At 46.4% G+C, this 14740-nt stretch overlaps 1 protein-coding gene across 2 annotated transcripts in view; it reads right to left on the bottom strand.

The window, feature by feature from the left end:
- Nucleotides 1-2377: 2377 nt before the first annotated feature.
- The window catches only part of tjap1 (tight junction associated protein 1 (peripheral)), a 116327-nt gene continuing 103964 nt past the window's right edge, over nt 2378-14740 (bottom strand). For both annotated transcript variants that reach the window (XM_067985232.1, XM_067985231.1), the window contains one exon: nt 2378-3955. In XM_067985232.1, coding sequence (XP_067841333.1) covers nt 2627-3955 — 1329 coding nt within the window. In that variant the 3' untranslated portion in view covers nt 2378-2626. The remainder of the gene's footprint in view (nt 3956-14740) is intronic.

Genomic DNA, 14740 nt, shown 5'->3' with positions numbered 1-14740 from the left:
CCCTGGGGAGAGGGAGTCTCCATTCGTCGGGGACCCTGGGGAGAGGGCGTCTCCATTCGTAGGGGATCCTGGGGAGAGGGCGTCTCCATTTGTCAGGGATTTTGGGGAGAGGGTCACCATTTGTGGGGGATTCTGGGCAGTGTGTCACCATTTGTGGGGGATTCTGGGCAGTGTGTCACCATTTGTGGGGGATTCTGGGCAGTGTGTCACCATTTGTGGGGGATTCTGGGCAGTGTGTCACCATTTGTGGGGGATTCTGGGCAGTGTGTCACCATTTGTGGGGGATTCTGGGCAGTGTGTCACCATTTGTGGGGGATTCTGGGCAGTGTGTCACCATTTGTGGGGGATTCTGGGCAGTGTGTCACCATTTGTGGGGGATTCTGGGCAGTGTGTCACCATTTGTGGGGGATTCTGGGCAGTGTGTCACCATTTGTGGGGGATTCTGGGCAGTGTGTCACCATTTGTGGGGGATTCTGGGCAGTGTGTCACCATTTGTGGGGGATTCTGGGCAGTGTGTCACCATTTGTGGGGGATTCTGGGCAGTGTGTCACCATTTGTGGGGGATTCTGGGCAGTGTGTCACCATTTGTGGGGGATTCTGGGCAGTGTGTCACCATTTGTGGGGGATTCTGGGCAGTGTGTCACCATTTGTGGGGGATTCTGGGCAGTGTGTCACCATTTGCAGGAGTTTCTGGCACTGTCAACACTTGCAGAAGTCTCCTCACATAGAACAGAGATCCCCAGTGCTGGCTCAGGCAGTTTGTGCTCACTTTATAATACTGTAAGCCTAGATTCACCTGTGTTAGTTTGGAATGCAGGCAGTATCCATTTAAAAGAAAGTGACTTGAAGATTAGACGGTGCCAAGCACTACCCCATGTACATGTCTATTGGGTCAGTATTAGACCACCCAAATATTTGTACCATTCATACTTTGATTTAAAAAACTGAAATGAAATTAAGATGGACTCCTGTCATGTGATAGATCTTTGGGAGAGGTTTGGTAATAAACCCGTGATACTCTCCCAAATGGGCAGATATAAAAAAGGACAAAGCACCTACACAGGGCTACCTAAGGGCTTGTCGTTCTCATTCAGTTAGAAAATGGCAGCAAATTAAATCTGATACTTTGCACAAAGGGTTTCATCCAGTCTTCCATATTGAACATTTCTTTTTTGAATTGACCAATCTGGATCGATGTGACAGGTAACAGGAAAATGCTGGTAGTTCATATTGCCCTATAAATTCTCATGAAATTAGTGGAAAGTTATCCTTTGGGATTGTATTTCTGCTTCTTTATTAGCAATCCATTTGGGTGCTGCAGAGATTGGAGGCTCTGATTTGGTGATTCGGATCAGATCAGACACAGCACTGATATATACTGCTGACTTTATTTAACACTGAGGGACCATGTCGCAACAACAAATCCTTCCCTCTTCCCTCCATTGTAGCCTGGGCTCAGACTAAGTTTGTACAAGGGAAACCATGGGACCTTTCTCCTGCTGCTCAATGCTAATCCAGATTTGGCCAAACTTGGAAAGCTGACTTCGAGCCATCAGCTTACACTGTGAGTCTGTCAGCGAGAATGTGTGCAATCACATCATGAACAATTTTAAACAATTATTATTTGGTCCCCACTTGGGTTGCAGACAATCTGCAAACAGCTCCATTTTTGAGCAGCAGTCTGGAAATTTCTGAATCTAAGTCAGCACCAAAAGCCTGGTTTTTAAAGTCGAAGCCCAGGTTTCCTTTAGTTATTTGCATTCTTTCCTTATGTCTCTGTGAAGCACCTTTGGACATCTCTACATTTAAGGTGCTAAATTTGTTGTTCAGGTTTTCTATGGATTGTTATTAGCAGCAAAACACACATCAGAACTGAAAAGCATGATGCAGCGTTTGGTTTTTGGACATGGGAAAAGATGGCCAGCCTTGGTAAGGCATGTGGTTATCATTTGCCCCATTGCAAACAGATACTTCAACAGACACTGTGACCAGATGAATCATTCAGGAAGTATTAGAATACTTGTGGTTTAAGGCCGGGGGCGGGGGAAGAGATTTCAAACACTATAAAATGGTTTAACTGTACATAGCTTGCATGACCGAATGAAATTAAACCAAGTAGCCCATAGTATATTTTGGTGTACTGCTACCAATTTAAAATAAGGCCGACACCTGCAATCCTTAATGTACCGAGAGCACTCGATAAATTTAGTCCCGACAAAGCTACTACTGTAAAAGATCCAATCACTCACATTGCTCTTGCAGCATGCAAGTGAGATGAGACACTTTGCATTATACACAGACAGACCGACCAAACTAAAACACAGACATGCTGAGCTATTACCTATCATCCGGTATGGATACTCTTCAGAAATTCGGCTTTCTTTCCGCAATGATTTAATTCATTACAAAATGGTTTTCTTAGAAAATACTGAAGTGTTGCCTCTTGAACCCAGGTTCAGCTAAACTGCCCAAGCTGGTTAGTTTGTTTTTGCCCAGATTCATGCAAGTTTTTAGGAAATACTTTGTGAATTTCCACACACAAAAAAAGTTTATAAAAAGTTTTTTTTGCTGTGACTGACAGTTTGCATTGCTGCAGCATTAGTGTTTAGCTGAAAACCTTGGTGATCTAGTCTAGGAGGGTGCCCTGCTCCTGTGCCCTTGTTAAGCTGTCCTTTCGTAATAAATGATGGACACCCATCCTTTTGGGGCTCTTGTGCTGTCGGCCCACTAAGGTGACTAATGGCTGGTCTCCAATCTCTTCCAGTTCATCCTGCAGAGTGGACTGGCTTCCATGAAGCAGCACCTCTCTCTCTTCAACTGAGCTGCCCCCAGAGCCACCATCCACATATTCTTTATGTTTCTGCAGGGGACTAGGCTGGCTGGCCAGTTGATTGCCACCCATGGTGTGCAGCAGTTGCTCCCCTTCCTCCCGAGAAAATTCACTCCCATAATCCAGCATGAACTTGCCTTTCCGCACTTTAGATTCTGTGCTGTCTGTGTCCAGGCTGGAATCCCGACTTACTGTCCAGCTGCAGCTCTGGCCAGATTCCTCCCCATCCGAGTAAGCCAGTCGCCTCTCACCCAGGTCAATCTTCTTGCCCAGACTATTCTGCAACTCTTGGACCATTTCACTGCTGAAAGCCGTTCGATGGGCAATGACCCTTTCAGAAGCAGGAGCTACCTTTTCAACAAACATCCTCTGCCAGTTTGCAAGCAGATCCTCTTCCGAACTTGTTGAGCTGGCAAAAGCACTTGGCACTTGAGGTGGGCTATTGAAAGGGCTGGACTGGGCTGACCGAAACTCATTTCCAGAGCCTTTGGGTGTGCCTGATTTTGGAGATTGATATTGCCTGCTAGTTATCTGTGCTGACCTCCTTCCATCTGATGACGGACTGTTCGGTACAGTTTTCTGCCGCTCAAATCCATCCTCCTCCCCCTGGACCAGACTGAGCGATATGGCTTGTCTGGTAGCATATGTACAGTTTGGTAGGGGACTATTCTTTGGTATTTTAACTTTGTCATCAGAAGAGAATTCAATGACAGCTTTACGTCCAGGGAAAAGGTTCTGAGGTGGAGTGGGATATGGGTTCAGTTTCTCGAAGGTGGGGGCTTCATCTGGTGTGCTTTCAGTGCTATTCTGCCTCTTATACATGCCGTTCTGAGGCTTCACTGCCTCAACCGAGACTTGGTCTCTCTCTTTCCCTGTATGCTTTGTGCCATTAGTGTTGCCGCTCATATCTACATGGACAAAGATATCCTCTGCCATTGGCTGATTGCCACTGCTGGACTTGGCAGAGTTCAGGATCAGAGGCTCTGGTTTCTCTAAAACTCTGGCAATGACAGAGGTTGGTACGACATCAGCGGAACCAAGAGCTGAGCTTCGCTCCTGTTCTGACTGCAACTCTTCATTGGACTCCAAATGCTTGTTTACCATCTCCTGGAGTACATAGGGAAGCTGCAAATCAAACAGAATCAACCTGGAATTTACATCATTTCTATTTTCTCATTAGTCAGTCTTGTATCTTGTCTATTTACTCAATCAAATATGTAGAATAGTAGATTAGAAAAGCATAAACATCGAAACATGGGGTAGTATATCAGCCAATAACAAAATGTTCATTTCAGTATTCTTTTAGGTTGTGTTTTGCTGAATCAAGAAAAAATTGAAGTGTGCATCTCAATTAGCTTTCCAAACAACTAGTTTTGAAGCATCTACAGTGACATCTGTCCATGCAAATCCGAGCTGCTAACCTGGAGCAAAATCAACTGTGGTCATGGAGTATCTGTTTTCCAACTGACAGCTAGGATTGTATGGCCTGAACCCCACTATTGGGTTTCGAGGACAGATGTACGGCCTGAACCCCACTATTGGGTTTCGAGGACAGATGTACGGCCTGAACCCCACTATTGGGTTTCGAGGACAGATGTACGGCCTGAACCCCACTATTGGGTTTCGAGGACAGATGTACGGCCTGAACCCCACTATTGGGTTTCGAGGACAGATGTATGATCTGGAACCCACGATTGGGTTTTGAGGACAGATGTATGATCTGGAACCCAGCATCGGGTTTTGAGGACAGATGTACGGCCTGAACCCCACTATTGGGTTTCGAGGACAGATGTACGGCCTGAACCCCACTATTGGGTTTCGAGGACAGATGTACGGCCTGAACCCCACTATTGGGTTTCGAGGACAGATGTACGGCCTGAACCCCACTATTGGGTTTCGAGGACAGATGTACGGCCTGAACCCCACTATTGGGTTTCGAGGACAGATGTACGGCCTGAACCCCACTATTGGGTTTCGAGGACAGATGTACGGCTTGAACCCCACTATTGGGTGTTGAGGACAGATGTACGGCCTGAACCCCACGATTGGGTTTTGAGGACAGATGTATGGCCTGAACCCCACTATTGGGTGTTGAGGACAGATGTACGGCCTGAACCCCACGATTGGGTTTTGAGGACAGATGTATGGCCTGAACCCCACTATTGGGTGTTGAGGACAGATGTACGGCCTGAACCCCACGATTGGGTTTTGAGGACAGATGTATGGCCTGAACCCCACTATTGGGTGTTGAGGACAGATGTATTGCCTGAACCCCACTATTGGGTGTTGAGGACAGATGTCCAGCCAGACAAGTGCCAGGCAATGACTATCTCCAACAAGAGAGAGTCTAACCATGTCCCCTTGACATTCAACGGCATTACCATCGCCAAATCCCCCACAATCAACATCCTGGGGATCACCATTGACCAGAAACTTAACTGGACCAGCCATATCAATACTGTGGCTACGAGAGCAGGTCAGAGGCTGGGTATTCTGCGGCGAGTGACTCACCTCCTGACTCCCCAAAGCCTTTCCACCATCTACAAGGCACAAGTCAGGAGTGTGATGGAATACTCTCCACTTGCCTGGATGAGTGCAGCTCCAACAACACTCAAGAAGCTCGACACCATCCAAGATAAAGCAGCCCGCTTGATTGGCACCCCATCCACCACCCTAAACATTCACTCCCTTCACCACCGGCGCACTGTGGCTGCAGTGTGTTCCATCTATAGGATGCACTGCAGCAACTCGCCAAGGCTTCTTCGACAGCACCTCCCAAACCCACGACCTCTCCCACCTAGAAGGACAAGGGCAGCAGGCACATGGGAACAACACCACCTGCATGTTCCCCTCCAAGTCACACACCATCCTGACTTGGAAATATATTGCCGTTCCTTCATCGTCGCTGGATCAAAATCCTGGAACTCCCTTCCTAACAGCACTGTGGGAGAACCTTCACCACACGGACTGCAGCGGTTCAAGAAGGCGGCTCACCACCACCTTCTTAAGGGCAATTAGAAATGGCAATTATAAATGTTGGCCTTGCCAGCGACACCCACATCCCATGAACGAATAAAAAAAAAACGTATGGCCTGAACCTCACTATTGGGTTTTGAGGACAGATGTATGATCTGGAACCCACTATTGGGTTTTGAGGACAGATGTATGATCTGGAACCCACTATTGGGTTTTGAGGACAGATGTATGATCTGGAACCCACTATTGGGTTTTGAGGACAGATGTATGATCTGGAACCCATCAGTGGTTTTGAGGACAGATATATGACCTGAACCCCACTATTGGGTTATGAGGACAGATGTATGGCCAGGACCCCATCAGTGGTTTTGAGGACAGATATATGACCTGAACCCCACTATTGGGTTATGAGGACAGATGTATGGCCAGGACCCCATCAGTGGTTTTGAGGAGAGATGTATGGCCAGGACCCTATCATAGTTTTGAGGAGAGATGTATGGCCAGGACCCCATCAGTGGTTTTGAGGAGAGATGTATGGCCAGGACCCCATCAGTGGTTTTGAGGAGAGATGTATGGCCAGGACCCCATCAGTGGTTTTGAGGAGAGATGTATGGCCAGGACCCTATCATAGTTTTGAGGACAGATGTAAGGCCAGGACCCCATCAGTGGCTTTGAGGAGAGATGTATGGCCAGGACCCCATCAGTGGTTTTGAGGAGAGATGTATGGCCAGGACCCTATCATAGTTTTGAGGACAGATGTATGGCCAGGACCCCATCAATGGTTTTGAGGGCAGATGGGCCACGACCCCATCAGTGGCTTTGAGGGCAGATGGGCCACGACCCCATCAGTGGCTTTGAGGGCAGATGGGCCACGACCCCATCAGTGGCTTTGAGGGCAGATGGGCCACGACCCCATCAGTGGCTTTGAGGGCAGATGGGCCACGACCCCATCAGTGGCTTTGAGGGCAGATGGGCCACGACCCCATCAGTGGCTTTGAGGGCAGATGGGCCACGACCCCATCAGTGGCTTTGAGGGCAGATGGGCCACGACCCCATCAGTGGCTTTGAGGGCAGATGGGCCACGACCCCATCAGTGGCTTTGAGGGCAGATGGGCCACGACCCCATCAGTGGCTTTGAGGGCAGATGGGCCACGACCCCATCAGTGGCTTTGAGGGCAGATGGGCCACGACCCCATCAGTGGCTTTGAGGGCAGATGGGCCACGACCCCATCAGTGGCTTTGAGGGCAGATGGGCCACGACCCCATCAGTGGCTTTGAGGGCAGATGGGCCACGACCCCATCAGTGGCTTTGAGGGCAGATGGGCCACGACCCCATCAGTGGCTTTGAGGGCAGATGGGCCACGACCCCATCAGTGGCTTTGAGGGCAGATGGGCCACGACCCCATCAGTGGCTTTGAGGGCAGATGGGCCACGACCCCATCAGTGGCTTTGAGGGCAGTTGTCTGGCCTGGACCCCATAAACTGGTCCATTTGAGTTGTCAGAGACTTAGGAGCCCATGTACATAGGTTATTAAAATGTCATGGACAAGTACAGAAAATAATCAAAAAGGCCACTGGAATGCTGGCCTTTATAATCGAGGGGACTAGAAGGCAAGGGGGCAGAAGTTATGTTACAGATGTACAAAGCCCTGGTTAAACCACACCTGGATTACTGTATCAGTTCTGGGCACTGCACCTTAGGAAGGATATAGTGGTCTTGGAGGGAGTGCACTGTAGATTTACTAGAATGATACCTGGACTTCAAGGGTTAATTTACAAGGAGAGATTACACAAACTATGGCTGTATTCCCTGGAATTTAGAAGATTATGGGGTGATTTGATCGAAGTTTACAAGATATTAAGGGGAACTGTTAGGGTAGAGAGGGAGGAACTATTTCTGCTGGTTGGGGAGTTTAGGACTAGGGGACATAGCCTAAAAATTAGAGTCAGGACTTTCAGGAGTGAAGTTCGGAAACACTCCGACACACAAAGGGTGGGAGAAGTTTGGAATTCTCTTCCACAAATGGCAGTTGATACTAGCTCAATTGCTAAATTTAAATCTGAGATTGATAGATTTTTGTTAACCAAAGGTTATTAAGGGATATGGTGCGAAGGCAGGTATATGGAGTTAGGTCACAGATCAGCCATGATCTCACTGAATGGTGGAACAGGCTCAAGGGGCGAAATGGCCTACTCCTGTACCGATGTCATTTCCTCGAAGAAGTTGAGGAGGTTGATCAGGCAGCTTCGCCCCGGTCTGGATCCAAGTTGACTGCTACTTCCTAGGTTATACATATGATTGTCAAGATTACTCCCGATTTTACATGCAATTGAAGATTAATGGGTCTTTAGTCCCCTGTCTATTTTGTCACCCATTATGAATACTCCTCCACATTGGCTGGTTTCTAATCTAGATACCTCCCGTTTCCAACGAGTCCTTCATAACCATCATCAGTGCCTCACAAATCCCTTTCCTGCAGCAATCTGTGATAAGTACCATCTATCCCTAGGAATTACTAGTTTTGAGCCCCTTTAGCTAGTCTAGGGCTTTCTACTAACTTGATTGTCAATTCACCACCAATACACACAAAGTTAGTACAGGTACATATCTGAATTCTCTTAACAGGAAGCCTGAGATTGTCTTAACATAACAAAACTCGCATATTTGTTATGCGAGTTTTCTCCTGGCAGTAGTACTATTGTGTCAGAGGTTATTCACTTAAATGAGGAAGACCGACACTTACACAGGATCCCACAGAGGAATAAAGTGTCAGGTAATGCAGTGTCATCATAAATCATGTCAGGGAGCCAACCAAATCCAACATTTGTGACGCAGGTGACCTCAATCAGCAACATCCTCATCGTGAGCAGCTAATTCTCAACCTCAGCACTTCCACAGGATTCAAAGCAGGAGCACAGACTAAGCATTAACCAGTTAGCCTGACTATTTCTCACAGCTCAGTAGGTAAATGCACTGCATGTGTGCTACTGAGCTGCAACGACAAGATAGTCTCAGGTTCGATGTGCTGAGTTAACTGATCTTTGCTGGGCACTGCAATTGACCTCAGAGCCTCAAGGATTCAGAATATGGGAAAACAGAAAATCAGCCAGCACCACCAGCATTCCTCCCCCCACCACTCCCCCAATCGGTATCCAGCAATCTCTGCTAGAAAGTACGAGTGTGGACACTGATGAGGAAAGGGTTAGGATCAGCTTGATATCCTCAAATTTTCTAAAGCCCAAGGTACAGACACCGTTTAACAATGATGTCAGGGCTGACAGAAACTATTTAAATTCTGTTCCTTTGTCATGCAGCAAATTGTTCTACTGTGGATTATTTCAGAAAGGTTATGTCTATGTACTGTGTAAATGGTACTGTAACCTCAAAAAGGATCGACAAGCAGAACAAACCTGAGCTGATGCACTAAGCACGACACACACACAATTTGGGCAGAACCCAACTGGCCTGGCAGTATTCTTCTGGATTATGCAAATCCTTATACCCATTAAAATCATTACATGAGTTCAAGAGGGGATCTAGCCTGCTGAGAAGCACGAACACCTCGGCACTGTCTTGGAGAAGTCTACCGAGGACAACTCAAACATACAAATTAAGAGTAGGAGTAGGCCATTCTGCCCCTCGAGTCTGCTCTCCCATTTGATAAGATCATGGCTGATCTGATTGTGACCTCAACCCCACAAGGGGAAACATCCTCTCAGCATCGACCCCTTCTAGTCCCCTCAGGATCTTATATGTTTCAATAAGATCACCTCTCATTCTTCTAAACTCCAGTGTATACAGGCCCAACTTGTCCAACCTTTCCTCATAAGATAATCCCTTCATCCTGGGAATCAGTCGAATGAACCTTCTCTGAACCACCTCTAAAGCAATTATGTCCTTTCCTAAATAAGGAGACTAAAACTGCACACAGTATTCTTGATGTGGTCTCACCAATGCCCTGTACAACTGGAGCAAAACATCTCTACTTTTATATTCCATTCCCTTTGCAATAAATGACAACATTCCATTTGCCTTCCTAATCACTTGCTGTACCTGCATACTAACTTTTTGTGATTCATGTACTGGGACACCCAGATCCCTCTGTACCTCAGAGTTCTGCAATCTCTCTCTATTTAGATAATATACTGCTTTTCTATTCCTCCTGCCAAAGTGGACAAGTTCACATTTTCCCACATTATACTCCATCTGCCAAATTTTTGCCCACTCACTTATCCTATCTAAATCCCTGTGCAGACTCCTTATGTCCTCTTCACAACTTACTTTCCTACCTATCTGTGTCATCAGCTAATTTAGCAACCATATATTCGGTCCCTTCATCCAAGTCATTGATATAGATTGTAAATAGTTGAGGCCCAAGCACTGAACCCTGTGGCACTCCACTCGTTACATCTTGCCAACCTGAAAATGACCCATTTATGCCTACTCTCTGTTTCCTGTTAACTAACCAACCCTTTATCCATGCTAATATGTTACCCCCTACACCATGAGCTCTTATTTTGTGTAGTAGCCTTTGATCTGGCACCTTGTCAAAAGCCTTCTGGAAATCCAAGTACATCATATCCACAGGATCCCCTTTATCCACTTTGTTACTTCCTCAAAGAACTCTAATAAATTAGTCAGAGATGGGATACTCAGAGTGTAAAAGGCTTAGAGGGTACAAAATTCTTAACGTGCATCCAGGAGAGCTTTTTGAGCCAGCATGTAGAAAGTCCTACAAGAGAGGGGGCGGTACTGGACCTAATTCTAGGGAATGTGGCCGGCCAAGTGGAAGAAGTGCTAGTAGGTGAGCACTTTGGTGACAGTGACCATAATTCGGTGAGATTTAAGGTGGTCATGAAAAAGGACACGGAGGGGCCGGAAATAAAGGTTCTAAATTGGGGGAAGGCCGATTTTAATAGGATAAGGCAGGATCTGGCCAAAATGGACTGGGATCAGCTGCTTGTAGGAAAATCCGCATCGGAGCAATGGGAGTCTTTCAGAAGGGAGATTGAGACCATACAATGGCAACATGTTCCCGTAAAGGTCAAGGGTGGTTCCAAGAACTCCAAGGAACCTTGGATGTCAGGGGATATACGAGAATGGATTAGGAAAAAAAGGAGGGCTTTTGGCAGATACAAAAGGCTGAAGACGGAGGAAGCCCTAGAGGAGTACAAAAAGTGCAGGGGGATACTTAAAAAAGAAATTAGGAGATCAAGGAGGGGCCATGAAATAACACTGGCGAGCAAAATAAAGGAAAATCCTAAGATGTTTTATAAGTATATTAAGGGTAAGAGGATGACTAGGGAAAAAATAGGGCCCATTAGGGACAAAAATGGCAATGTGTGTGTGGAGCCGGCAGATGTAGGAGGGGTTCTAAATGAATTTTTTGCATCTGTTTTCACTATGGAGAAGGACGATGTAGACATAGAAATACGGCAGGGGGACTGTGATATACTCGAACATATTAACATCGAGCGGGAGGAGGTATTGGCGGTTTTAGCAGGCCTAAAAATGGATAAATCCCCAGGCCCGGACGAAATGTATCCCAGGCTACTGTGTGAGGCAAAGGAGGAGATTGCGGGGGCTCTAACACATATATTCAGAACCTCTCTGGCCACAGGGGATGTGCCAGAGGACTGGAGAACCGCTAATGTAATACCATTATTCAAGAAGGGGAGTAGGGAAAAACCGGGGAACTACAGGCCAGTGAGCCTAACATCAGTGGTAGGAAAATTATTGGAAAAAATTCTGAAGGACAAAATTAGTCTCCACTTGGAGAAGCAAGGATTAATCAGGGATAGTCAACATGGCTTTGTCAAGGGAAGATCATGTCTGACTAATTTGATTGAATTTTTTGAGGGGGTGACTAGGCGTGTGGATGAGGGTAACGCAGTGGATGTGGTATACATGGATTTCAGTAAGGCCTTCGATAAAGTCCCCCACAGGAGACTGGTCAAGAAGGTACGAGCCCATGGAATCCAGGGTGCCTTGGCACTTTGGATACAAAACTGGCTTAGTGGCAGAAGGCAGAGGGTGATGGTCGAAGGTTGTTTTTGTGACTGGAAGCCTGTAGCCAGTGGGGTACCACAGGGATCGGTGCTGGGTCCCTTGCTGTTTGTGGTCTACATTAATGACTTGGATATGAATGTAAAAGGTATGATCAGTAAGTTCGCTGATGATACAAAAATTGGTAGGGTGGTAAATAGCGAGGAGGATAGCCTCAGTCTGCAGGACGATATAGATGGGTTGGTCAGATGGGCGGAACAGTGGCAAATGGAATTTAACCCGGAAAAGTGCGAGGTGATGCACTTTGGAGGGACTAACAAGGCAAGGGAATACACAATGAATGGGAGGACCCTAGGCAAGACAGAGGGTCAGAGGGATCTTGGTGTGCAAGTTCACAGATCCCTGAAGGCGGCGGAACAGGTAGATAAGGTGGTAAAGAAGGCATATGGGATACTTGCCTTTATTAGCCGAGGCATAGAATATAAGAGCAAGGAGGTTATGATGGAGCTGTATAAAACACTGGTTAGGCCACAGCTGGAGTACTGTGTGCAGTTCTGGTCGCCACACTACAGGAAGGATGTGATCGCTTTGGAGAGGGTGCAGAGGAGATTCACCAGGATGTTACCAGGGCTGGAGCGCTTCAGCTATGGAGAGAGACTGGGAAGATTGGGTTTGTTTTCCTTGGAGCAGAGGAGGCTGAGGGGGGACATGATTGAGGTGTACAAAATTATGAGGGGCACAGATAGGATGGATACTAAGGAGCTTTTTCCCTTCGTTGATGGTTCTATAACAAGGGGACATAGATTCAAGGTAAAAGGCGGGAGGTTTAGAGGGGATTTGAGAAAGAACTTTTTCACCCAGAGGGTGGTTGGAGTCTGGAACTCACTGCCTGAAAGGGTTGTGGAGGCAGGAACCCTCACAACATTCAAGAAGCATTTGGATGAGCACTTGAAATGCCATAGCATACAAGGCTACGGACCAAATGCTGGAATATGGGATTAGAGTAGACAGGGCTTGATGGCCGGCGCGGACACGATGGGCCGAAGGGCCTCTATCCGTGCTGTATAACTCTATAACTCTCTCTAGTCACACACAATTTCCCTTTCACAAAGCTGTGCTGACTCTGCCTGATTGCATTGAGATTTTCTAAGTGCCCTGTTATAACCTCCTTAATAGATTCTAGCATTTTCCCTCTGACAGATGTTAGGCTAACTGGCCTGTAGTTTCCTGCTTTCTGTCTCCCTCCTTTCTTGAATAGAGGACTTACATTCGCTACTCAAATGTACTTTTGTCTCTTTTCAGTTTCTTCAATAACCAGCATCCTTCAAACCATTAATATTTAATTTCACAATCCCAAAGTGCGGTGCTCAAAGGATTAAAACATTTTAATCTTACTGTGATTTACAGTAAGCAACATTAGCTACAGCAAGCAGACATTCCCTAATTAAACACCATGTGGCTGGTGTTCAATTCAGGTGACACACTACACTAATTCTGTGGTATAACAAGACAGCCAAAGTGGGCGTTGCATTTTCCCTTTAACAGGCGGTGTAGGAGCTCCCTTTTAAAATGCCAGCCCAGCGCTTCAGGTGATAGGCGTGATTCACATTAATAACCACTTTAATTGTACAGATAAAATTCAGTGAAGTATTAAATAAAAGAAAAGCACATCATGGAACAGGCTAACAGACTACATTGAAGCACTAGATTCAAACCAAATCACAATCGCCAACTGCTGGAATTGGGCTTTGTCTTGGGGGAGGGGAGAAGGATCTGTACCAGCATTAAGCACTGATGTCTGAGCAGGTGTCTACACAGAGACAGGGGAAGCAGAAACAGGGGAGACAGTTAATAACTGTCTTTCTCTGCAGCAAGTAGGCCTCTTCCCCAGTCAATCGCCAACCTGTATTCAATTATTAGGAAATTGTGACTTCTGGCAGCCATAGTCTGCATGGAGGGGGTTGGGCAATGCAAGGAGCTTGAGACCCTGTTACCTGCACCACTTCATCTTTATGGTTGAAGTAAACCGTTTGGAGGAGACTGATCTTTGGGGATAGGCGGGGCAGGGGACAGAATTTGGGTCAGTTTTTGAAGTCCTTTGTTAACACACGTACTTATTCAAAGTTGCTCTCTGAAGGATTCACATTTAACAATGAACGCAGATAACAACATCATTATTGTTGGAAACAGAAGATATTACATTTTGGAATACCTGCAGACGCTCAACCTCTAACCTCAGGAATTGTAAACAATTTTACAACACCAAGTTATAGTCCAACAATTTTATTTTTAATTCCACAAGCTTTCGGAGGCTTCCTCCTTCCTCAGGTGGTGTGGAAATCACTTCCACATTTCCACACCACCTGAGGAAGGAGGAAGCCTCCGAAAGCTTGTGGAATTAAAAATAAAATTGTTGGACTATAACTTGGTGTTGTAAAATTGTTTACAATTGTCAACCCCAGTCCATCACCGGCATCTCCACATCATGGCAACCTCAGGAAAGCAGTGGGAAAAGGTGGCCTGGTGGCAAAGCCTGATCAGCCAACTCAATGCCACAGGGCGGTAGGCCAGGGTCCACTCTTTGCTATATATAGTGAGATTATAGTCTGGAGAGGCAAGAAAGAGATAAATAAAGGGCAGGGACAATCTTCCCTGTTTCGGGGCATCTCTTAGCAGCTGGTTACAGAATGGAACTTGTGAAGAGGCCATCAAGAGCAAACAACCTGTTGGGAGAAACAATGTACATTACAGGCTACTGCCCAGCGCAATCACGAGAAGATCACTGCTCCAAAAATAAACCAGATACAACCCGTGGATGGAGTGGGGAATCAATATTGACAACTAGAACATCAGCTGGGTGAATTCATGACCACATAAGCTGATGTGATGCCTGAAAAATCCATTTAACTAGTGGATAATTACAGTAG

The sequence above is a fragment of the Heptranchias perlo genome, chromosome 5 (genome assembly GCF_035084215.1).
Source record: "Heptranchias perlo isolate sHepPer1 chromosome 5, sHepPer1.hap1, whole genome shotgun sequence".
Lineage (NCBI taxonomy): Eukaryota > Metazoa > Chordata > Chondrichthyes > Hexanchiformes > Hexanchidae > Heptranchias > Heptranchias perlo.
The sequence above is the reverse complement of the archived record's forward strand: the minus strand, read 5'-3'. Positions and strand labels throughout refer to the sequence as shown.